General features: G+C 62.3%; 7 protein-coding genes across 10 annotated transcripts; 3 read left to right on the top strand and 4 right to left on the bottom strand.

Annotated features, from left to right (window-relative positions):
- Positions 1-41: 41 nt before the first annotated feature.
- On the bottom strand, positions 42-3,399 carry ZSWIM3 (zinc finger SWIM-type containing 3). Its single transcript, XM_056355003.1, has 2 exons — positions 3,174-3,399; positions 42-1,931 (listed from the first exon to the last, which is right to left on the bottom strand). The coding sequence occupies exons 1-2, from the start codon at positions 3,326-3,328 to the stop codon at positions 50-52; spliced, it is 2,037 nt and encodes a 678-aa protein (XP_056210978.1). The 5' UTR covers positions 3,329-3,399; the 3' UTR covers positions 42-49.
- A 162-nt stretch (positions 3,400-3,561) lies between these two features.
- On the top strand, positions 3,562-6,180 carry ACOT8 (acyl-CoA thioesterase 8). Its single transcript, XM_056355013.1, has 6 exons — positions 3,562-3,744; positions 3,825-3,961; positions 4,434-4,659; positions 4,929-5,086; positions 5,463-5,654; positions 5,754-6,180. The coding sequence occupies exons 1-6, from the start codon at positions 3,608-3,610 to the stop codon at positions 5,870-5,872; spliced, it is 969 nt and encodes a 322-aa protein (XP_056210988.1). The 5' UTR covers positions 3,562-3,607; the 3' UTR covers positions 5,873-6,180.
- Positions 6,181-6,515: 335 nt separating this feature from the next.
- Positions 6,516-9,062, bottom strand: SNX21 (sorting nexin family member 21). Its single transcript, XM_056355008.1, has 3 exons — positions 8,209-9,062; positions 7,899-8,053; positions 6,516-7,594 (listed from the first exon to the last, which is right to left on the bottom strand). The coding sequence occupies exons 1-3, from the start codon at positions 8,477-8,479 to the stop codon at positions 6,923-6,925; spliced, it is 1,098 nt and encodes a 365-aa protein (XP_056210983.1). The 5' UTR covers positions 8,480-9,062; the 3' UTR covers positions 6,516-6,922.
- A 1,129-nt stretch (positions 9,063-10,191) lies between these two features.
- TNNC2 (troponin C2, fast skeletal type) lies at positions 10,192-12,047 on the top strand. The gene is made up of 6 exons (XM_056355015.1): positions 10,192-10,308; positions 11,014-11,065; positions 11,170-11,313; positions 11,391-11,505; positions 11,586-11,722; positions 11,802-12,047. Exons 1-6 carry the CDS (start codon positions 10,297-10,299, stop codon positions 11,831-11,833), a joined length of 492 nt encoding a protein of 163 aa, XP_056210990.1. The 5' UTR covers positions 10,192-10,296; the 3' UTR covers positions 11,834-12,047.
- A 611-nt stretch (positions 12,048-12,658) lies between these two features.
- LOC130156480 (regulator of G-protein signaling 9-binding protein-like) lies at positions 12,659-13,820 on the top strand. The gene is given in 3 exon segments (XM_056355018.1): positions 12,659-13,014; positions 13,127-13,312; positions 13,315-13,820. Coding segments are annotated over 3 exon segments (885 nt in total). The 5' UTR covers positions 12,659-12,821.
- Positions 13,821-13,873: 53 nt separating this feature from the next.
- Positions 13,874-15,379, bottom strand: UBE2C (ubiquitin conjugating enzyme E2 C). The gene is made up of 6 exons (XM_056355014.1): positions 15,007-15,379; positions 14,906-14,933; positions 14,739-14,825; positions 14,415-14,619; positions 14,224-14,283; positions 13,874-14,088 (listed from the first exon to the last, which is right to left on the bottom strand). Exons 1-6 carry the CDS (start codon positions 15,105-15,107, stop codon positions 14,030-14,032), a joined length of 540 nt encoding a protein of 179 aa, XP_056210989.1. The 5' UTR covers positions 15,108-15,379; the 3' UTR covers positions 13,874-14,029.
- A 253-nt stretch (positions 15,380-15,632) lies between these two features.
- DNTTIP1 (deoxynucleotidyltransferase terminal interacting protein 1) lies at positions 15,633-20,346 on the bottom strand. Of its 4 annotated transcripts, none has more exons than XM_056355010.1 (13): positions 20,189-20,346; positions 20,026-20,096; positions 19,767-19,863; positions 19,469-19,567; positions 18,910-18,978; positions 18,514-18,570; positions 18,218-18,279; positions 17,735-17,780; positions 17,241-17,299; positions 16,996-17,056; positions 16,517-16,588; positions 16,120-16,175; positions 15,633-15,827 (listed from the first exon to the last, which is right to left on the bottom strand). In XM_056355010.1, the coding sequence occupies exons 1-13, from the start codon at positions 20,264-20,266 to the stop codon at positions 15,677-15,679; spliced, it is 978 nt and encodes a 325-aa protein (XP_056210985.1). In that variant the 5' UTR covers positions 20,267-20,346; the 3' UTR covers positions 15,633-15,676. The 4 variants fall into 4 exon arrangements, with proteins under 4 accessions (XP_056210985.1, XP_056210984.1, XP_056210987.1 ...); XM_056355009.1 differs by having other exon boundaries at positions 20,180-20,336; XM_056355012.1 differs by having other exon boundaries at positions 20,175-20,304.
- Positions 20,347-23,383: the final 3,037 nt, after the last annotated feature.

Below are 23,383 nucleotides of genomic sequence, written 5' to 3'. Positions count from 1 at the left end.
GCCGCCGCGGGCTCCACTCCACCACCTCGCATTTCCTGGGCGGCCTCCGTTACCCAGAGCAGTGCGGGGGCACCGGCTTCTTCCCGGCCGCCTCCCCCGGCTCCGGTGACCGAGCCCAGGCCGCCAGGATAGCTGCCAGCGCGGAGCTGCGCTCCTCCAGCTCCCGCCCCTCGCTCTGCAGCAGCAGGTTGGCCAGCTCCAGGCTGAGGAACCGGGCTCTCTCCTCTCTGCCCAGCGGCCGGCCGCCTGCCGAGCCCCCACCGAAGCCCGGGAGGCTGGCCCCGGGGGCCAGGAGGTGCTGGTACCTCCTCTGCCAGCGCCTGCACACCATGCCTTCCTCCACACGGCCCCTGTGCACCTGCAGCACGGCCAGGACGTGCCTGCAGGGCAGCCGGTAGCGGCGCTGGAAGCAGCAGCTACAGCTCCGGCAGTCCCAGCTCACCCGGTGCGCGTCTTCCAGCAGCCAAACGCTGAGGCTGCCCGAGGCAGGGCTGAGCAGCTGCGTGGACGTCTGCACCACCTCCCACTCCTTCAGGCACAGCCAGTAGCCTAGCTCCCCACAGCTCTCCCGGAGTGCAGCCAGCATGCACCCCGTCCCCACCGCAGCAGCCTGCGCAGTGGGCTCAGGGCAATCAGCAAGAGCCGGAGAGCCAAAAATGGGGCCTGGTTCTGCTGCAGCACCAGCACATGCATCAGGTTTCTCCTGGAGGCTGCTCCAGCCATCCTCCCTGGTGCTCAAGAAACCCTGGTTCAGGCTCTCCGAGCCTCTGGAATCAAGGCAGTCTGCACACTCCAGAAAAGAAAGAATGCTTGCCTCCAAGGATGGCTGTTGGCCAAGGAGACCAGCTATTCGGTGCGTGATGAGGTCCAGGCTGTCCATGTGTGTGCTGCAGGAGTGCAGCCCTTTCTTTCCATGCGTGTACCAGAGCAGCTCACAGGAGAACCAGTTGGCTCGCAGATAGTTGTATAGCTCTGGGCTGACCACACACTTCACGAGCGGCAACAGGGCATCCAGACTTGCAGCTGAAGGGGAAAACACAGCCTTCTGCAAGGCCAGCATCAAGTTCTGCTTGAAGGAAGAGGAGATTTCCGCTTCTTCTGCATTCTTCTCAAGCAGTCGGACAGTGTGATAGACAGAAAGGAACACCTGGGCAGAGGGAAAGAGCTCATGGAGGACAGCTTTGTGAAAGAAGGACACGTCCACAAAAACAGCCTGGACCTTTTGCCACTCAGGATTGAACTCCTTGAAGATGGTCAGCATTTCCCTGACGTTGTGTCCTGTGTCATCCTTCAGCAGTGACAAGTGCACCACCTTCCCTACTTGCTCCTTGCTCTCTACAAGGAAAGCATAGAGAACATGTCCCGCCTCACTCAGCACTCTGTGCAGCAGGAGGCTCTCGGGGAACCGCACGAACCAGCTCTTCATCTGCCTGGTCTGGAAGCTGAGTCTGTCCAGGCCATGGTCCCTGTCTGTGCTAACTGAGGCCAGGGAGCCCTTGTTCTCTGTCAGAAAGGTTTTCATTACCTCGGCAACCCTGACTAGTGCCGAGGCCGAAGCATTTTCCTTTGCTGCCTCAGGGAGCGCAGGAGCCCCGTACGGAGCAGGCGCCCCATCTACCGGTTGTCCCATGACTGCGTAGGAGTCCTCTGCTGCTGCAGCACCACTCTCAGTCCCGCCCGCCTGCTGTTGCTTTAGCGGTTTTGTTGCGGGGCTGTCGCGTTCCGTAGTGCTTGCCATCAGGGCAGCGGCTCTGGTCAGGGAAAAAACCGGGCCTGCATGGACGTGGTTGCTGTTCAGATCGCTGATCACAAGCTGGTCTATGTCTTCTTTATATTGCAACACAAAATAAGCTGGACACAAGCTGGGCTGCTGCTTTCTCTTCTTGTTGTATTTTTGGGCCCGGGCACAACCAAACTTAACCTCCATGAACCTGCAAACGTTGAGAAGGCATTAATGGGGCAAGCAATGGTGGCATGGGCTGCCAGCATTTAGTTTTGACTTTTCTTGCATGCTGACACTATATTCAATTAGCGAGCACACAAAAAACACATACGCCAGTCAGACGAGCTGGCTTTCCGCTCAGCAAAGCCTGGGGTAAGAAAGCTCAAATACAGGAAAAACAAATGAACTAAGAGTCGTAACTGCCACAACCAGACACCATAAAGCAGCCCCTGCTCTTGATCCCAGCAATGCCTGTTTCTGCTCTCCAGAAACAGCAAAGCCGTTAACAAAAACTTGATACCTGGGTGCATGTGTGCCTAACTCCCTTAAAGCACATATCATTTCTGCAACTCCTCTGCATCTGGAGGAGCAGGCTAGAACACAGCAAGAAAGGCTTCAAGGCACACGATTAAATTATATTTTAAGGCAGCAAGGGGAGCAGTTGTGTGAGTGGAGAATGACCTTGTAGCCTTTGTGCACACAAGTGGATCCACCGACTTGCACAGAAATGAGGCAGTATCGCTAGACCTGCTCAGGTAAGTGAAGGCTGTGGAATCCAGCACTGAGAGGGAAACCCGACAGCACCTTGCCATTGCAATGAGGTGAAAGCAGCTGGGGAATGCCAGCAGCCAGTACTTAGTGTCTTGCTACTTGAGAAGAAAAAGGCAGGAGCTGTAGTTAGCCAGCAATGTCCCATGAGGGTGGCTTCAAAGGTGAAAGGTACAGGTTTTGCTGCAAGAGGCAGCAAGAATTGTTGAGCCAAAAGGCAGGGTTTGAACAGAGCCAAGCAGGACAGCAGAGCGCTAGCTGGAGCATGAGGGGGAGCAACAGGGCTGGGACACAGCAACGGGGGGTAAGCAACACAGGAACAGTCGAGACTATGAAAACAGCAAGCGCCTGACATAACCAACAGCACTCTCCTCTGCAGGCCTGTTAGGCTAGCAGGATGAACCCTTCCGCAACCGCGGGCAGCCCCGGTTACAGTAGCACTCGGCCAGGTGCTGGCAGGAGCTGACACCCCGTGGAAGGGGCTGGGCTGGGGGCCAGAGCTGCTGACGCCGCTCCCTGCGGGCAGGGCGCTCCCGCATGGGCTCACTCCCCGGACCCGCGCGGGGAGCACCGAACCCCCTGGAGCCCAGCGCGGGGCGCAGGCCCTGCCCGGGGGTGCCGGGGCCAGGCACCGAGCCGAGCCGGCCCGGCCGGGCAGGGCTGCGCACCGCGGTGGCCTTACATGACATCCTCGCGGACGGCGGTGCCGTGCTGCCGGTTGTGGCAGCGGACAGAGACGCAGCTCCGCAGAGCGTAGCGGCAGCCCTGCGCCCTCTTGTAGGCGCGGAAGCGCTCCCTGAAGGCCTCGTAGCTCCTGAAGCAAGAGCCCAGCTCCATGGCAGACCTGACACCTGCAGCCTCCTCTCCAGCAGGAAGAAGCCATATTAAACCAGCTGGGGCACCGCCCATACTATGAGTCTGGCCAATTACAGGCGTACTCTCCGGACGGGCAGGAGGCCAGCCAACCATCCCAGAGCTTTCTGCCACGGCCCGGGTGACTGACAGCTCAGAGACCAATCAGCTGGCTGTCTTTGCCTCGCGGGTGGGCGGTACTTGCCGCTGCGCCGCGCAGCGGCCGGGTGTTGCCGCTGTCAGGGCTGCTGGGCCGCCTCGGAGATGGCAGCTCCGGGCGACGCCGGGGGAGCGGGCGCGGGGCCGGGGCCGGGGCCGGGGCGGCCGCCGGCCGGAGACCTGCGGAGCGTGCTGATCACGAGCGTGCTGAACCTGGAGCGGCTGGAGCTCGACCTCTTCAGGTGCGCGGGGCCGCCGGGGCGCCGGGGTCGGGCCGCCCTCCGCGCCGCCGCCCTCACCGCCGCCGCCCTCTCCCCCGCAGGGGCCGGCACCACTGGGTGCCCGCCACGCAGCGGCTCTTCGGCGGGCAGATCGTGGGGCAGGCCCTGGTGGCGGCCGCCCGCGCCGTTAGCCGCGACGAGCAGGTCCACTCGCTGCACTGCTACTTCGTGCGGGCAGGTGGGCCGGGGCCGGGCGCGGGGGGAGCCGCGCTGCGGGGAGCGGGGCCGGGCGGGGAGCCCCGCGGCTGGGGCGCCGGAGTGGGAAGGGCGGGGGTGGGCAGGTCTGGGCCCGGGGGCAGGCCGGGCTGCTGGCCGGGGGGTGCCCGGAGCTGAGGGAGAGAGCTCAGTGGGGCAGAGGGGTGATTGTGGAGGGGCAGGATGGGGTGCAGGGGGTCGGGGAGGCTGGGGCTTATGGCGGGACCGGGACCAGGCAGTGACTCCAGTGGTTGAGGGGCTGGGGAAGCCGCGGCTGAGGCCCACATGGGTGGGCAGATGCTGCCATCCTGGCTCCAGCACAGCAGAGAGAGGGTGTTGATGGTTCAGGGCACAGTGGGCTCAGCCCGCCTGGCCCCAGTGCTCAGCATCTGTAGGTCAGGTCCCCTCTGTGGTGCGTGGTGGTCCGACAGCAGAACGTTCCTTTTCTGTCCCAGGGGACCCCAAGGTGCCAGTGCTGTACGAGGTGGAACGGACCCGTACAGGGAAGAGCTTCTCTGTTCGTTCTGTAAAGGCCATCCAGCATGGAAAGCCGATCTTCACCTGCCAGGCCTCCTTCCAGCTCTCCCAGTGCAGCCCGGTGCAGCACCAGTTCACCATGCCTGCCGTGCCACCCCCTGAGAAGCTGCTGACGCAGGAGGAGCTCATCCAGAAGTTCCTGCAGTGAGTGGGGCAGACAGGGCATGCCAGAGATGCCCTTCTCTGCAGCTGCAGCTTACGGAGGTGCAGGGGCAAAAGCAGGTGGGAGAGAATTGAGGCAACAGCCTGAGGAGTTCCCAAATACACCTGGGGAGCAGAGAAGCAGACAGAGCAGGAGCTGTGCCCCTGTTGCCTTTCTGTGTGGCCCTGGGTCCCTGGTCTGAAGCTGCTGCCAGCAGGATGTGCCTCTGGCCTGCCTGGCATTAACCTCACTTCTCTGTGTTGGTCTACAGGAATCCTAACTTGGCGGAGAGATACAGAAAGCACCTTAACAAGATTCAGGCCGAAGACGTGCCAATTGATATCAAACCCGTGAACCCGCCAGATATATTCTGCTCCGAGCCGCAGGAGCCAAAGCAGCTCTTCTGGGTGCGAGCACGAGGCTACATAGGTGGGTCCTGCCAGGAGGGCAGTCCAGCTGCCCCACAAGCGAAGGGCTCAGGCTCCAGCTTGCGCTTTAGAGCACGCTCGCAACGGAGTGGGCGGAGAGGGTTGTGATTCAGAGGCTGACTGTGCCCCTAGCCTGTGGGGAAGCCTGGAGATTTCAAGGCTGAAATACAGGTGGGGGTGCTGGAGCGTGAAGCGATGGCCGTGTGCCATGCTCAGCCACGGCCGGCTTTCCTTGGGAGGCACAGCAAGGAGAGCAGGTCTGAAAGAGCATCACAGCACTGTTTGGCCAGCAGCTGACCCCCAGGGAAGCAGAGCTCCTGGGGGAGCTGGGCACGTACAGTGCACGCTGGAGACAGGCAGTGCCGGTCGCTTTGCAGGAGAGACTGACATGAAGGTGCACTGCTGTGTGGCTGCCTACATCTCCGACTATGCCTTCCTGGGCACGGCCCTGCTCCCACACCGGCAGTACCATATCAAGTTCATGGTGTCCCTTGACCATTCTATGTGGTTCCACGCGCCCTTCCGAGCGGACCACTGGATGCTGTACGAGTGTGAGAGCCCCTGGGCTGGTGAGTCCCCGCTGCATTCCCCAGGGACCCGCATGGCAAAGGCCAGCCCTGCCTGTTGCAGGGACTGACAGTCTGCAGTCTGACAGGCTCTCTCTTCAGGTGGGTGCCGGGGACTGGTGCAGGGACGGCTGTGGCGCAGGGATGGGGTCCTGGCTGTCACCTGTGCACAGGAAGGAGTCATCAGGGTGGAGCAAATGCCAAACCAGAGCAAGCTCTAGCTGCGAAACCCCTGCGGGCTGGGGCTTGGGCACGCCGAGGGACGGACCAGGAGAGATGTGGGCCAGGTGGGACCTGGGCAGCAGCAGAAATGAGCCTTGAAGGGAGACTGGGCTGGATCCAGCACCGTGGGGAGAGCTGGTGCCAGAGGCCCTCCACGACAGATGGGGACCTGCAGAGGCGTCTGCTGCAACTGACTGCTTGCTGCACAGCACATAACCGTACAGTATGATCAGCTGCCCTTCACCTGCCTTAAATAAAGATGTCAGGTGAATGGCTGGGCTCCATTCCCTGGACTTTGTCGCCTTGAGCCCCATGATTATGCTTGCCTGAGGGACCCTCTCCTGAAAGGGAGAAGGTCGGCAGCACCAGGGCTGCCTCTGCCCCCACAGCACGAGGGGGAAAGTGCTACTGCGGCACATGTGGGTGCCCCTTCTCACTTCTGTCTTCCTTGTGCCATGATGCATCAGTCGCTGCTTCTGCTCACCCTTGAGGCTTGCGCCCAGCCACTGGGAGCTGGAAAAGGGGAAGCTGGGAGCTGGGAAAAGGGATGAGGCAGCTCCCCACCTCAGTATGGGGGACACGAGGCTTCCTGCTGATGGTGCCCTGGGGGAAGTGAAGCTGAACATACAGCAGGCGCCTCGCTCTTCTTCCTACTGAGACTTTATTCAATAAAGTCCTTTTTATTACATAAGTTTTATGGGAAGCTTCTGGCAAGAGCCACAGACCCTGCCAGAAGCCTTCCCGTTTCCTTATGCAGTGCTAGTACATCCCAGCTAAACTCCGTCCCATCCACACTAGAACCCCCCCCGCAGAGGGAGAGCCAGCTCCTGGCAGTGGGTGACAAGCACCCACGAGTGCCCGGCCCCACAGGACAGACTAACCACAAAGAAAGTGCATTTTTGAGACAGCTCCTGGGCGTGGGCTGTGCCATCCATAGACACGCAGTGCTGCCTCTGTGCTCCATCCCAGCGATGGCATCACCCTTGCTGCTCTAGCCACCCTGGGCCCCTTGCCCTCCTGTCACCGTGGGGGCACCGGTGGTGGGATGCTTACTCCAGAGGCTCCTTGATCAGGCATTCCTTCAGGGTGGGCTGCTGCTGCAGGGGTGGCCCAGCCTCCCGCAGGTCCTGCAGCCGAGCCTCTGAACGCCGCTTGTCCTTGCCCACTTTCCAGGCCAGGTGGACGTGAGCTTGCAGGAAGGGCCCCAGCAATGGGTGGCTGCCTTGGGCCTCCAGCAGCTGCAGCGCCTGCTCGCAGCAGCCATGGGCCTCACCAAGCTCATCCAGCTCCTGGTGGCAGACGGCCAGCCCAGCCAGTGTCAGGAGGAAGCGGCCGGAGCCGCACACCCCCAGCCGGTCCTGCAGCCGGTAGGCATTGGCCCAGGTGGCCAGGGCCTCGCGGTACATGCCAGTGCAGGTCAGGCGCTGTGCGGCTTGCAGGTCCTGCAGGAAGAAGAACTCAAGGAACTCGGGGGAGCGGCGGATCTCGGCAATGGAGTGCAGGTGGGACAGGAACTGCTCAAAGGCTCGGCTCCGCTTGGCAATGGTCTCAGCGGTGAAGTTCCGGCGCAGCCTCTTCCTGGGGAAGGTGATGCCAGCCATGTCACAGCCGAAGCGGCAGCGCAGGCGGCGGTTCAGCTGCTCAAAGTCCGAGTAGCGCCGGGCGATGGCGGCAGGGGCCTTGTCAAACCGGCCGGAGCGGATCAAGTAGATGGTGTAGAGCTGTGGGGGGAGCCGGGTGTCAGGGCGGTGCCGTGGGCAAGCGCTCCCATGGGGCCAGGCAGAACCAGGTGTACAGCCAAAGACAGGCCACAGGGGGGTTTGCCTGGGCAGGAGGGAGCAGGCTGGGCTGCCACAGCACCTCTTGGCAATACTTACCTGAGGCTCATCTGAGCCGCCAGCATCATCCGAGCAGCACAGGGAAAGACAGAGAGAAATAAGCGCCAGCCCCATGGGACCCCTGCCCCAGGAGGGAGCAGGATCTGTGCCCGCCCTGCGCCTACCCAGCCCCACCGGGCTCACTCACCACGTACTTGGAGGAGCGCTCGCTGACCACGCTGGCGCTGGTGACCTCGAAGAGCAGCCGCTGCGGAGCCAGGCTGCCCCGCGACTTCCTCCACAGCTCCTGCAGCTGCCGGGTCAGCAGGCTGCCGCCAGCACGCTCGGCTGCAGGGCCCCACTCTGCACCGGGAGAGGGGCGTCAGCCCAACCCTGCGCAGACGGGGCTCTCCCAGCACCCCAGCATCTCCAGGCTGCTGGCCCCCACCATCGCTTGGGTCCCCTCCACAAGGGTGCTGCCGCCTCGGCCCCCCCAGCACACCGACCCCAGCACCTGCCTCCATCCTCCGCACCGGCTGCCGCCCCCATGGCCTGCGGCGGCTCTCCCAGCTCCTCTCCAGCGCCTTCCTCCTCCTCCTCCTCCTCCTCTTCCTCGTGGCTGGTGAAGCTCAGGGTGCCACTGAGGCGCGTTGACAGCCCCTCCGTGTCGTCCTCCAGCTCTGAGCTCTCCGGGAAGTCCTCGGCCTCGCAGCCACCGCGCACCCGCTCCTCCCGGCCACCTTCCCCGGCCAGTGCGTGCCGCAGGCGGTGCAGGATGCGGGCGGCCATCCCGCCTGGGCCGGGCAGCGCGTCAGGCCCGGCCGCCCCAAGGCGGCGGGATGGGCTGGGGGCCAAGGGCTGCCGCCCACCACGGCCCGGCCGGCGCCGGCCCCGCGACACCCCCTGGCCCCGCTCCCACGCCCCCTGCCCGGTGCAGCCGCGTTGGGTGCGGGACCGGCCCGTACCGTGCTGCCCCGAGACAGGCGGTGCCGAGCGATGGCCGCTCCGCCGCGGCTCGGCCCGGGATCCTCCCTGCACGGCTCCGCCTCCGCCGGGAACCCGGATCGCTGCGGCGGGGCCGGCACGGCACGGCACGGCTCAGGGCGGCTCTGCCCGCGGTCCCTGGCCCCCGCCGGTCACTGCTCCCCTTGTCCCCTGCCTGGGCAGCGCCCCGCGGCCCCCTGCCCGCAGCCACAGCAGTCCCTCACCGCGGCGCCTGGCACTGCGGGGTCCCCGTACCCCGGCACGCCCATACCCTGCACCCTGCACGCCGGGTCCCGACCCTGCTTGTGCCACTGCCCCTGCGGGACATCCCCTGGGCTGCCCCAGCACCCCCTCGCCCCGGCCAGCCTTATTTAGTGCCGTGCCCACTGCTGCCTCGCCACTTTCTTGGGAATGTCTATTAATACCGAGGAACCGGCCCAGCTGCTGCCATCGCTCTGCCCTGCACACCCGCTGCGCCCTGCTCCAGCACCTTGGGTGGGGATCCCTGCGCTCTCGTGGGCGCAGGGGGGTCTGGGGGGCTTCTGCACTGAGAGCCTGGGGACCCCGATGCCTTGCCCTGTCCCTCCCTTCCCGGCTGCCAGGCAGGGTGGGATGCACGGGGGCCTGGGCTGGTGCTGACCCCCGGTGACCTTGCAGGAGAGGGTCTGACCCCGCCGCAGCTCCAAGCCCCCCGTCCAACCCCCTTGGGGCACGGGCCACTTGGCCAGCGTGTCCCCACCACCGGCAGCCCCAGCCAGGCCGTGGCAAAGGTGGGTGGCTTGGGCTGCGGTGTGTGAGAGCAGAGCCTTCAAGGAGGTGCCGGGCAGATTTCCCACTGCCCTGGCAGCACAGAAAGATGGGGCCTTTTCCAGAGCTGGAGTCTCGGTGCCAAAAGTGCCAGGAATCCTGTACCGCAGGGGGGGCACGCTCTGCCCCCCCCCAGGGCATCATACCCCAGGCCCCCCGCCGGGGACCCCTTCCTCACCTGGGCTGGGGTGCCGCAACCGGCCCACCCAAGCAGAAAAAGGGAGTGGAGGGAGGGGGTTGGAGGTGGCACGGCAAGGCTGGAGGCCCCGGGGTCTTGTGGGGATGAGGGAGGTGACCCTGGACTGGGGGAGCCCAGTCCCATGCTGGGAGCCTGCCCCAGGCACGGCTTCAGGTCTGGGGTTCAGCAGGGGAGCAGGTAATGGTCAGGGTGCTGGGGTAGACAGCTTGGTGCAGGGGGAGGCCCTGGCCCCCTTGTCTGGGCTATTTTTAACCCCCTCCTTGCTGAGCCGCCCTGGGCTGGAGGGTGCTGGGAGGGGGAGGGGGCAGAAGAGCCACCCTCCAGCCAAGGCTCCAGTGTCCCTCCCCGGAGGGCTTGAATTTCTATCCCAGCTTCAGACCCACGGTTAATCCCCAGCTCTTGGCCAATAACGTTTTGGCTAAATTAGGTAAAATGCGCCTGTTGCCAATGAGCGGGGCCTGATTGCCACCGGGGAGCTGATAGGCTGCCGGGGCCACAGCTGGGGGCACGCCACGTGGCAGGGACGCTACAAATTGGGGTGCCAGGAGCACCAGGGAGCTTCTAGGGACTACTGCTGCAGGAGGTGGTGACTCCCTAGGGGAGGAAAGCAGCAAAGATGCCTTCAATGGTAAGAGCCCCCCATGCTGCCGTGTGCTGTATGCCATGCGCTGTGTGCTGGGGCGAGACCCAGCAGGGCAGGAGGCGTTGGGCACTGCATGCGCCCGGGGGGGGTTTGCTGCTGAGATGCCTCCATGGACAGCAGTGGGAGGGGGTCCCCGGGGCTGGGCTAGCCATGGCGTGTGAGGGCAGGGAGGCATCAGGGCAGCACAGTGTCTGTGTTCTGGGGGGGCTGCATGGCTGCCTGAAGGGTGCGGGTGCCCCGGGGACACTGGCTCAGTCCTGGCCGGAGCACAGGGCTGTGCAGAGGTGGCAGTGGCAGAGGGTGGCTGAAAGCTGAGTGCTGGGTCATGCGACACAGCATCGTAGCCGGCTCAACAGCCAGCCCACGCCTCCAGGAGAAACTTGATCAGGGCCAACAGGTGCCCGTGGCTGTGGCCCCACTGATCCCTATAAGGGGAGCTGAGGAGACCCCAAAAATAGCGCTGCATACCTGAGATGCCAAGGCGGCACACACAGACAGCAGCTCCCCCGCCCTCGCAAATGTCCAGGCAGCACCAGAGCTGTGGGGATGGCTGGGGGCCGCAGCTTGCCCCAGCATGGCGTCACACGCCGGCTGGGCAGGGGCTCACCCCACACCCCTGTGCCTCACTGTGCTGGGGGCTCCTGGGCACGCTGCGGACGGCCACAGTGACCCCGTTGCCTTGCTTTGCAGACGGACCAGCAGGCTGAAGCTCGCGCCTTCCTCAGCGAGGAGATGATCGCGGGTGAGTGCAGGAGCAGTGGGGAGAGGGGCCAGACCCGGTGGGCTCTGTCCCACTGCCGTGGCCCTGTCCTGTGCACTGCCCAGCCCTGACCCCCTTCCCCACAGAGTTCAAAGCCGCCTTTGACATGTTTGATGCGGATGGCGGCGGGGACATCAGCACCAAGGAGCTGGGGACGGTGATGAGGATGCTGGGCCAGAACCCCACCAAGGAAGAGCTGGATGCCATCATAGAGGAGGTGGATGAGGATGGTGAGCAGCCTTTGGGGGGTGGTGGGCGATGGGTGCCAGGCTGGCACCCTGACCTGTGCTCAGTTTCTTTCCCACAGGCAGCGGCACCATTGACTTTGAGGAATTCTTGGTGATGATGGTGCGCCAGATGAAAGAGGATGCCAAGGGCAAGTCTGAGGAGGAGCTGGCCAACTGCTTCCGCATCTTTGACCGGTGAGTGGGGGGAGAGGGATGCCAGCCTGTCCTGCCTGCAGGGGCAAGCATGGCCGCGTCCTGCCGTCACCCTCCTACAGGAATGCGGATGGGTTCATTGACATTGAGGAACTGGGCGAGATCCTGAGGGCCACCGGGGAGCACGTCACTGAAGAGGACATAGAGGACCTGATGAAGGACTCAGACAAGAACAATGATGGCCGCATCGACTTTGATGGTGAGTGGCAGCTCTGGCTGAGCGCCTGTGCCACACACCCCAGGCAGGACCGTGGGCTGAGGGTGCCACTCTCTTGCAGAGTTCCTGAAGATGATGGAGGGTGTGCAGTAAGAGACCAGTCATTCCTCGGGCCGGCTGCTGCACCCTGCCCCGCTCCACCACCCCCAAGGGAGCAGCAGTTGCACAGCACCCGGCTGCCCTCCCCAGCTGGGGCCCTGCCCTGGGCCGGGGCCTTGGTCTTGCCCCGCTGCTGGCGGCCCAGCTTCTCCTCCAGCCTCTTGCACGTGGTTTCAGTCTGAGCCTCAATAAAAGGGGAAAGGCTTGAGACGCCGGTGCGAAACTTCACCGGGTTTGCATGGGGAGGGGGCCATGGCACTGTGCCCCCGCACTGCTCCCCCAGAGGGGGATGTGCCTGGGCAGGTGCCGCATGCCAGTCAGGCTCACCCAGCGCGGCCGTGCTGGGGGGCACGGGGGCAGCCTAGGGCCACGGTTCCCACGGGCTGCTGGGCGGGCGCCAGCGCTGACCTCAGAGTTTCCATGCGGAGCGGCTGGCTCACACACCAGCAGGCGAGGGAGCACGGCCCGAGGGGTCCCCGCAGAGCTCTGGGAGCTGGTGGCACAGGAGGGAGGAGCTGCTCCTACCCTCTCTGGGGCAGGGTGGTGGGAACCACAAGGGGATCTGGGGGCCACTACTGCCTGCCCCACACCAGGACCTCTGCATCCCACCCAGAACGGCACAGAGGACCTGGCAATAAGGTGGTGGTGGGGACAGCAGCAGCCCCCTCCCTGTGGAGTCAAGGCAACGCTGGAGCCTGTGGGCCTGGACAGTCTGTGCCAGCCTGTCATGCATCACTGCTCCCTGGGGACACCGGGCCCTTGCAGCAGCTCTGCCACCACTCCAGCCAGGGAGCACAGCAGGAGGGGACGAGGCAGGGATGCTTCCTGGACCAGGGAGCGCCTGACACACGTGGGGCCAGTGGGACCAGCACCAGGCAGCTGGCAGGACGCAGCTCAAAGCCTGTCACATCCCCATGTGCTGAGCCCTGTGGGGAGCCAGGGGTGGCCCCAGAAGGTCCTGACCCTGCCCTCACTGGGTACGATGGCATGGGGAGGATGGGCCACATGCCGTACAGCAGGGACGGTAGGGATGTGTGCAGCAGCCCAGGCAGCCCTCTGCAAGGCCACAGCCAGGCACCGGCAGCTGGTGCTGCAGCTCGGAGGCAGTGCCGACAGCCTTTGGCTGCGGGAATAGCGGTGCAGGAGGAGTTTGGAGGCCAGTGAGCTCAGAAATGGTAAGGAGGGAGCTGCTGCACCGGGCAGCAACTGCAGTGCCCCCCCAGCACCTGCACCAGGGTAGGTGAGGGGTTCTGGGGCCAGCCCGGCTCAGTATCCCTCATCCTGCAGGGCTGCAGTGTGTGTTGCTGGCAGGGCTGCGGCAGGCACTAGTGAGCCCCAAGGAGCGACAGGAGCTGGAGAGGTTGTGGGTGCTGTTCCTCTCTGCCCTGGAGCTCTTCCTAGAGGACCTGTGCCAAGCCCACCACCTCTGCCAGCTCTTCTCTGTGCTGGGGGGTAGCACTGCTCCAATGCACACAGACTGGAGGGCTGGGAGCTGCCTAGCCACAAGAGGAACCGGTGTGGGGGGGATCCCACACAGCCCCCATCCATCCCACGCCTGGAGGAGGAGATTGAGCAGGTGAGGGCCATGCTAGTGGAGATGGAGAGTAGAGCCAACATCCCGCTGTGGATGGTGGAGGCCACACAGCCGGTGGGGCCAGGTGGCACTGCAGCACCCATGGCTCGGGTGGGGGGGCTCATGCTGGGCACTGTTGCAGGGTGCTCTGACCAGGGGACAGGAGAGGAGGCGGCAGGGCTGGCACTCCCTTGCAGTCAGGCATCGCAGAGTAGGGGATGGGGCCCTAGGTACCACCGCAGACCCCGTTCCCCTACCCTGGCAGGTGATGCTGGGGGCTGCCCTCACCCTGCAGAGGGAACAGGACCAGCTCCAGGCACCCCAATCGTTAATGAAGCCTGTGTTACCCCAGGGGGATCGGTGTCCCTCCCTTCATGCCCATGCCTGCAGAGGGGCCGAGCTGACTGAGAGTAGGTGCCTCTGGGCACTGACAGGGTGCCAAGCTGCAACAATACCCCCGGAAGAGTTATAAATGTGCATTTATTTATACATTAACCGTGGCTTGGACTGCAAAATTAATTTAAGAACAGCCTATGATACAGAAAGCCGCAGAGAGCAGCTGGACAGGGAGCAGACAGAGGCCTGGGTACAACAGGGAGCAGTGGCAGCAGCATCAGTCAGGTTTCCTGGCTCTTGGCCTGCTTAGAGTATGTCTCCCGCACGTACTTCTTGTAGGCTAAGGAAAGAGGGGGGGGGGACAGGGCTGAGGGTCCCAGCGCAGCTGCAGAGCCAGGCACACAGCAGGACTGGGAGGCTGTGCTGCTGCCCGCCCCAAAGGGAGGGAGGGGTGTTTCTGCCCCGGGGCACTCACCAGCTTGGTTCTTCCAGAGCTCAGCAGCATGTGTGTTCAGGGGGCTCTCGATGTTTGGCTCTGGGCATGGGAGCTGTGTCAGCAGGTGGGGCGGCCTGGAACCCCGAGTCCCACCGCCCAGTGCTGTGCTGGGGGACACACACCCTGCCACCAGCCCCAGCCCCCCACCATAACCTGGCCATGGGACTCACCTGCCAGCAGGCTCTGGATGGAGAGCAGGATGGTGCGGACATCATAGAGGGCTGACCACTTGTCCTTGAGGATGTCGAGGCAGATGTTGCCCTGAGTATCAATGTTGGGGTGGTAGCAGGGCGTCAGGAATCGCACTGTGGGCGCTGTGTAGGGGTACCCGCTGGGGAACTCCAGCGACAGCTTGTACCGCAGCTCCTCGTAGGCCTGGGGGCAGGAGTCAGGGGCTGGGAGCACAGCCCTGGGGGGAAGGGGAGCCCCGGGGGGCGCAGGGAGGAGTGGGACCACCCTCCTCGGCCGGGGGGAGCAGGGTCCCAGCTGCTCACCGTGCCGGCGGCGCCATCGATGGTCCCGATCCACTTGAAGAGGTTGTCGGACTCGGGGAAGGCAGAGATGCCTTTGTCACCAGACATCTGCGGGGACAGCCCGTCAGAGCGGCCCGGGACCCCCTGGGACCGGCCCCGGGGACCCCCTCCCCCGGGACCCTACTCACCATGAGCGCCATCAGCTCCTGCTGCAGCCTGCGGGGGAAGCACACGTTACCGGGCCGGGCCGGCGGGGCAGCCCCCAGCGCCCGCCCCGGGCCCAGCTCACCTCTTCCCCACCGAGCCGCGGGCCGCCGTGGCCCCTGCCTCAGCCGCCTTGCGGGCGGCCACGCTGGGCACCGCGGCGGGGTCGGCGTTCTGTGAGGCCATGGCAGCTCCCGGGAACCCGAGCGGCGCACCCGCCTCCGGCCGCCGCTGCCCGCCCGTTGGCGGGCGTTGGACGCAGCTACCGCTCCCGGGCGGCGCCGCACCGGGCCCTGCTCCCTCCTTCCTTCCCTCCCTCCGCCCGCGACTGCACTCGGCGCGGGTCCCGGGCCCTCCTGCGGCTCTCCCGGTGCCGAACAGCGGCGGCGGGTCTCTGCCGTGCCAAGATCTGTTGCCGGTGCCCGGCTCGGCTCGTGTCGGCTCGTCTCGTCTCGTCTCGCCGCTCCGCTCCGGTCTCGTCCCGCCTGGCCCCACCCCACCTGGTCCCGCCCAGCTCCCGCGCCCCGTTTGAATATTTCCAACGTCCGGCCCGTCCGCCAATCAACGCACAGCCTCGTTCGAGCCGACCAATCGTCGCTCGTCCGGGATGCGGGTGCTACGGTAACGGCGAGCGGCCGTTCATTGGCGGAACCGTTGGTCCCGGCGGACCCTTAAAGGGCCAGACACACCCTTCCACAGGAGGCGGCAGAGGCGAGTGCGAAGCGGCTTTATTGGGGCCCTCTGGGGCCAGGGCCTCAGGGCTCGGGGGGACCCTCAGGGGGACCCTCGGGGGCCAGCGCGTCCCCCTCGCGGCGAAGCATCTCCATGTGCCTCTGCATCTTCTCAGTCATCCATGTCGGTGGGATGAAGGGCTTCAGCTCCTCCAGCCGCAGGTCAACAGAGTCCCTGGGGAGAGGTGGGGCAAGATGGGAGGACCCTGACACCCGCCGTGGACCTCAGCACCCACCACAGACAACCAGCAGTGAGCCCAAACCCCTGGCACCCACCGTGGACCCCCCCATGAGGGCCCCTAGCACCCACCATGGACCGCAGCACCCACCACAGACCCCTGGCACCAAGCCCCCAACCAACACAGGGCCCTCCTCCAGTGGAGCAGCAAGGGTGGGTGCAGTGTGGGCCCCCAAAGCAGCAGCCCCAGGCATAGCAGCACCCATAGCACCTCTGCTTTGGTCCTCACCTGTAATCGTCGCTGGCAGCCAAATCCCGAATGTCCTCTTCGATGAGGAGGTAGGCCTGCAGCACAAGGTGGGGGGGACACCTCAGGGCTGCCATGCACCCACTCTGGTGCCTGCGAGGGGCAGCAAGGGCAGTGCCGCATCCCATCCCCATCCAGTGCAGAGCTGCTGCTCCCCACAGCAGCTGGCTGTGCCTCCCAGACCACGCTGCTCGCCCACATCCCGAGGAGCAGCAGCCGGACCTCTGCAGCACGATGGGGAGCACCTCTGCCTCCACATGCCCTCCTGCCTAGCCTCCTGCCAAAGCCGGCACACTGCTCCTCGGCCCATTCTGGCCCTGCGGTGGGTCTCTGCACGGTTCCTGCCGGCTGCAGGAGCCGCGAGCCCGGCCGTACTCACCATCTTTCCCCCAGTGGCCCTCATGTGCTGCTGCTCTGCCAGCCAGTGCTTATCTTGCGGGTCGGCTGCGTACTGCAATAAAGCAGCAAGGACCTAGCTGAACACAGGCAACAGACCTCGCGCTCTGACCACCCTCCTGCTGGGATGCTGTGCCCCGCTCCAGCGCTCCCTTGAGCATGTTGCCCCCCACGGTGCTGCCCACCGGGGGCTGCTGGGGCCAGGGGGGCTCAGCTCTGCCTGCTGTTTCTCCAACCTCAAGCCCTGGCTCCAGGCCAACCCACCACCTTGGAGGCTGCGCTAAGCCGTTAACTTATGTTCCAGTGTGCTAGCCAGACTGTGTGTGTACGTGCTCTAAGGTAACAAACAAAGGCGTGGGGGAGGAAGAAAACAAGCGAGCTGAAGCACACGCTCCCGATTCCCATTGGAAACCATTTCTGAGCAAACCCTGAAGGAGGAAGCATCCTGCTGCGGCATCTGACCTTAAAGAGGTGGGGATGCTTGATGTAGAGTCGCCCTCTTGTTCCTCCCATCCCGAGAGCTCTGAAAGAGGAAGACGAGGGGGTGTTACACCTGTGCAGAGGGTGGCTGCAGTGGTACAGGGACACCTCCTCTCCTCCCCAAGCCCTTCCTACTGCTTTCGAGGCAGAGAAGCGAAGTGACGGGAGGAGTCTTACGGGCTCCTGCCTTGGAGACACCACCCTCCAGCAACAGGGCCATTCCTTACTTGTTTGCTCGAGATCCCAGCACAAAGGTTGTGGTTTCAGTCAGTCGGGATGGATCCCACTACAGAGCAATTGGAAAAGGGGCAACATTAGAAATGAAGCTGGTGCCAGCCCATGCTCCATGAGCCTCAGTTCTCTGACCGGGAACCTCGGAACCGCCCCCAGCCTGGGAGGGAGGGAGCTGGCCACAGACCTCTAGACTTCCACAGAGGAGGGAAGTTGTTCCGTTTGGGCTGACCTAAGCAGTTTCCCTTGTGGGAAACATGCGTGGGATCCTTATGGCTACTACTGCTCTCCCCAGGTCTCCTAACAGCGGCACCACACCGCAGAGCTACAGGCTACAGTGCCTCCTCTTCTTGCTTCTCTCCTGCACTGCAGGGGCCTGGTGGGCCAGAGCACAGCTTGGCGCTGTCCTCCACTCCTGCAGCAGTAGGGCTCTGCTGGCAGAAGCAAAGGGGAGGAGAGGTTGAGCCCAGCAGTGTTGGCCAGCCAATACCTTTGGTCCATCCCTTCTCACAGGCTCAGAGACTTTGAGCTTCCACCTGAGGGGAAGGAAAATGCAGTAAGAACCAGTCCCTGTGGCATCAGCAGCAGGCATTGAGCCCCAGCTCTTCCTTTGTTCACACTCTCCATTTCCCTGCAGTGCCCAGCTCCAGACCCTCAGCTTTGCTGCACATTCTCCTCTCTCTGGCTGCCAAGACACCCCCACCATCATGTTTCACGCTGCTCACTCTGAATGGCCCAGCTGGACCTTTTCACTCCTTCAGGCCTATTTAAAACCGCTTCCTCAAAGGTCTTTGCCTCTTTGGGGGAACACCTCAACCTAAACACTTCCTGCCAGCCCTCTGGTACTCCCCTGCACCTCTCCCTTCTGTAGAAGGGGAAGGAGATGCAGGGTTTCTGTGCTCCCCCATCTGGGCAACCTCATTTCCCCTCCACACTCCCAAAACAGGGGCTCTAGCTCAGGACTTGTACTCACGCAGCCATGCCTGAGACCCCACGATCATTTGACAGGCTCTGTCCTGGAGGTCGCCCCTTTCTCTGCATGGAAGAAATCCTTCAGTGACTCAGCTGTGCAGGCTGAGAGAACCCTCTTGGTTTACCCACCCCCTCCTAGGGAAGCTGCTCTTTTTGTCTTGAGAAGTGCTAGCTCACACTTCCGAGGCATCACAAAAGCTGCCTGTGCACCTCCACACACGCATACTACAGGAACGGCCAGGAACAAGGAACAAACTTCCCAAAACATAAAATCCCTTGCATGGAAAACCCTCCTACCTTTTTGGGAATGGGACTCCCTCGACGATTCAGCTCGTCATCCATCTGTCGGGCACGCTGAAAGAGGAGTGGCAGTGGGATGAGCAGGGCCCTTCTCCTGCCTAGTTGTGGGGGGCCCCACAAATCCAGCCAGCCACTCTCTCCTCTGTGGGGCAACACTGACTGCACCCTACCTTGATGGGACACACTGAACTGCAACAAGCAGCAACTGCACCTGGGATTTTCCTCGCCCTGTAGGTACACCTCCCTCCTAGTCTAACATCCCCTAGCTCTGCCTCCTCACTATTGTGCTGGTGGACAAGAAAAAGGCAGAGGACAAAGCAATTCCAAACCTCCTTATCCTCCTCCCAGCTCTTACAAGTCACTTAAGCCTCTGGGAACAGTAACAACTTTTACCTTTGGTACTGCCTGCTCATGGGGCAACCTGGGAACAACCTTTTTGCCATCAGAGAACAGCAGTTTTGCCTGCAGGAAGAAGAAGGATTATGATTCTGGGTCCACAGAAGGCCCTACCAGAAGCCTCCACTTCCATGCATCTGCCTGAGAGTCCTGTAACAGCTCTGCTTTTGCAGTGCCACCATGCAGTGCTTTCACAGATGGTGAGATGCAAAAGCACAATCTGAGCACGAGAAAGTCTGGGCAGCTGGCAAAACAGCAAGACATGAAAGAAAAAACATTTGCTTTGCGCCCCCAGGACTCTCTGATGGTTGCCAGAGGGTCGGTCTCTGTGTAAGCTCCAACTGCATGACACATTCCGACAGCAGTACTGAAATGCAGCAGCATGAGCTGCCCAGCGCTGGCTGCTCGCCACTTGCCAGTGAAAAGGAAGCCAAGCAGAGGAACTGCACAAGGGCTGTGGATGTCCCCCTCCCAGCTAATGCCAAAGCCGTGAAGAGGGATGTGTCCTAGGCCAGGCTACTCCGTCGAGGGAGTGGAGTCCCTCACTGGCACTCACCTGCTCCAGGCAGCTCCGACACGTCTCCTGGATGAGCTGCTCAGGGTCCACCTCCTCCCCGACATTATCACGCACGTTGATTGCTGCTTTCTGGAAAAACTGGAGAGGAGGTGGCAGGAGAGGGTTAGAGCCTGAGCAGCCAGGCAGTGTCGGGGTAGGCATGTGGGCCCAAGTCCCGCGCACAGTGGTGGCCACGAGACAGGCATGACAGCCCTGCGCGGCAGCTGGCAGCTGAGCTCTCTCCACGCAGACTGCGATGGGAGGGGGCGGCGGGGCCTGTTCCTGCTGCAGCTCTCACCTTCATATACTTGTTGAAGACACCCCGGATTTCCTCGTTGATGCTGGGCTGCAGAACAGCTCGCAGCAGGTCCATGGACACGGCCGGGTCCGTGAAGCTGCAGGTGGAGGAATCAGGTGGGGGGGCGCAGGGCCCCCCCACCCCAGTCTGGTCGAACTCCGACCCTCCCCGCCGGCCTGATGCCCAGCCCCGCCGGTCCGGCCTCCCCCACTTCCAGCCCAGCTCGGTCCCTCCGGCGGTGGCCGCAGCCCGCCCCTACCTGGTGGTCATCTGGGAGCGCCGGCCGCGCCGCTGCACCTGCCGGTGCTTGATCATGATGTTCCAGGGGCTCTGCGGGACATACGCGTCAGCCGCCGCCCGGCCGGCCCCGGCCCCGGTCCCGGTCCCGGTCCCGGCCCCGGCTCCCACCTCACCGTGCTCACCAGCTGCTCCTCGCCATCGTCCGGGCCCTCCTCGCCCGGCGGCCCCGGCTGCTGCTCCGCATCGCGGGCGGCGCCCATGGCGGCCCCGGCCCCGGCACGCACCACCGGAAGCGTCAGGTCCCACGCGTCGTCAGCTCGCGACGCCTGGGCCGCGCACCGGAAGCGACGGTTGCCATGGCGCCAGCGGCGGCGGCGGCCCGGCCCGGGCGGGAGCGGCGCGGCTCGGGGCAGGGCAGCGGGGGACGGACAAGCCCCGGCGGGCACGGGGCGGGCGTTTGGGCACGGGGCGGCTTCCGAAGAGGCGGCCGCGGGGCGGGCGGCCCCGTCCTGCCGGCTCAGCCGCGGCCTGGCCCGGGGGACGCAGCCCCCTGGTGCCCCCGCCGCGGCGGGGCAGAGCAGCGACCGAACGCAAACAGCCCCAGGGGCGAGGCAGGCTGGCAGCGCCGCTGCGGCCTTAGCACACCCACCGGTGCTTCCTGCTGCGCCTCGGCCGTGGTATTTTCCTCATTGCTTACTTTAACCTCACCTCTTGGTTTGTGTAGTCCCTCTTGTACATGCACAGGTGCGAGGTCATGGAAGAACACACAGCAATGAAGAAATCTTTAGCTCTAAAGACGTGTGGCTGCATGGATGAATGCAGTGATGGATGGTCAGCTCTAAAATAGTCATATATCCCAAAGCCTTAAAGCCGCAGTGTCCTGCCCTTTTCCGCCCAGGAACAGGACCTGGCTCAGATGAAACCAGTCCCACAATGGCCCTGCCCATGAGACCCAAGTAACTGCAGTGGCAGAAATGTATTTGTCCTTCCATGATCCATGCATTCCTTTGTTGCCTTATTTTCTACATCCAAAACAGAAAAACCTCATTGCTGTTCCAATTGTAGCAGCTCTGTATCTTTTTCCTCAAGTCTCTCATCCTTCTGGAATCTCACTGTTTATCTGAGGAAACACTCCAAACCTGTGTGTCCTCATCTTGTCTAATGTGCACAAGAGTCAAAACCACTTCTCCATCATTTTCGAGGTCATCTTACACTGTGCCAGGGTTAACAAGAAGCTTTTCTGTTGGGTCAGCTTGATAACAACTTAAAAAACATTTGCTGTCGTGCTGGTAGTGTTTTCCCTTGTTACTTCCAAGATGACTGTAACACAAACCAAACAAATGAGATTTCCCAAAGCACGCGGTGTTGAGGCCGCTCAGGCCTTGTGTCCAGCGTGGCCGGGCTGAGGATGGTGCAGGACAGGCATGCCTGAGCCGCCCTTGCCAGCTCGCTGTCGTCGCGTTCTGTGTGCAAGTGGGGAAGCACTTCACCGTGCCGCAGCGAGGGAAAGTGGGCTCTCCTTCCCCACTGGCTTTGCCAGACACTCCAGCCCGATGTCTGGTGTGTGCACAGCAGTGGTGCCTCCAGAGGACCGTCTCTCAGTGTCTCTCAGCATTGTGTCTGCAGCCAGCAGATGTGTGACCAGCGTGGTTCTTCTGCCGTAGCTGTTGGCCCAGCAGTAACTGTGCTCAGCACCCATGGGAGAGCGGAGCTGGCTGCAGGAGGAGAGGCTGGTGACTCAGGGGCTCACACACTTGAGGCTCCTGCCTTGTCATCCCCTTCCTGCTGCTTTGGCCAGGGCTGTGTCAGCCTGGGATGAGACCAGGCTGTTACACAAACCTGACCTGTGGATGTGTGACCAGCTGAGTCATCATCAATGTTGCTATAACTTCATTATCATCAGCACTGGGCTTTTTGTGTACTTATTTTGGTTGCTCCAAATTGTTAGCCACAGAAACTGGACATTGTCCAGAGAAGAGGAGAAATAACTATGGTGGCAGAAACTCATAGAGAAAGGTGAAAAGAATGGTTCTGTTTAACCTGTGAAAGCTCGATGGAGAGAGGGCTCTGCTCTGTACATATGCTTCAGAGGAGACAGCAATCGGTTGCTCTCTGTAACCCACTGTCAGCAGATGAGAAGTCCTTGTGTTGGTTTGAATCAAATGAGACTTGGAAAAGTGCAAAAAACTTTCTAATTACAAGAAAACTTAAATACTGGAACAAATTCTCATCAAAGGAGTCCCTGTCTTTGCAGGGACAGGGATGTCTTTAAGAGCACATCAGAACAATGTCTGTCAGGGATCACCTAAATGTAACTGATACTTGTTTGGATCTCCTCCAGTCCCCAGTTTTTAATGGTAATTTTTCCGTGGATCTGTGCAGTAGGTGCATGTGACAGAACACACTGGCATGTGAAAGCCTGCCAGACCCAAACAGTCGTTTAACAGCTGAGGTTATCCGAGTTCTTTTTTGATTCACAGAGAGACTCTGGACAAGTCCCACCTGTCCCTCAGTGTCCCCAGTGTGAGCAGGCCTGCAGGGCAGGCAGGCTTTTGGCAGCAGCAGACAGCCCGTTGAGCCCGATCCCACATCCTGGTCTGGCAGCCGAGACTTGTGCAGGCAAAGCTTCGTTATCTGGCTGGATCCTTATGAGGGGGCTGGGTCTGCCCTTGCAGGTCACCTTGCAGTAAACTTAACCTGTGTAACACTACTTCTTAGCATTAAATGCTGTAAATATATATCAGCCTTCACAGAAAGTCTGCTAGCTGGACATAGAAGAGCCTGTGTTTCAGTGGGTTGGGGTGGGTAGGAAGGGGAACGGGAGACAGAAGGAAACCGAGCGGCTTGAATGTCAAGAGCCCCTTTCCTACCCATGCCTGTTAGCCTCAGGACGTTCCAGCAGGGTCTGAGGCCAGCTGCTGCCTCCCGGTGGAAGCGGCATTCGTCGATGCTGCAAGCTCTCCGTCAGTTCAGCGACGACCTGCCTTAGCCCCAGCCCAGCCGTCCCAGGAGGGTTCGGGTGCAGGAGCAGTGCTGCTCATCACCACAGGCGTTTGCTCTTTCTTCTGGCTTCTTTTGCAAATGACCACAGTGTTTGCAAGATTTCAGTGAGGGGCTGTACACACCTGCTGCATCCTGCTGCAGTAGCAGATGTTATTTTTTGTTTTACTTTTCTGTCTCACTCTCTGACCTCCCATGAGACTGGTGCTGCACTGCAGGTAGTCAATGAGAGTCAGGAAACAGCTGATGAAGAGAGGGGAAACATCCAAAAAGTGAGACCCAAATAACGTTCCTGGTGGGCACACTAGTCACCTCTGAGAGTGAGCCAGAGGGCTCTGGTGCACATCCCACTCTCCATTGACCTGCGCTGCCATGTG

This window comes from Falco biarmicus, chromosome 10, assembly GCF_023638135.1.
Source record: "Falco biarmicus isolate bFalBia1 chromosome 10, bFalBia1.pri, whole genome shotgun sequence".
In the NCBI taxonomy this organism is placed as follows: Eukaryota; Metazoa; Chordata; class Aves; order Falconiformes; family Falconidae; genus Falco; species Falco biarmicus.
The sequence above is the reverse complement of the archived record's forward strand: the minus strand, read 5'-3'. Positions and strand labels throughout refer to the sequence as shown.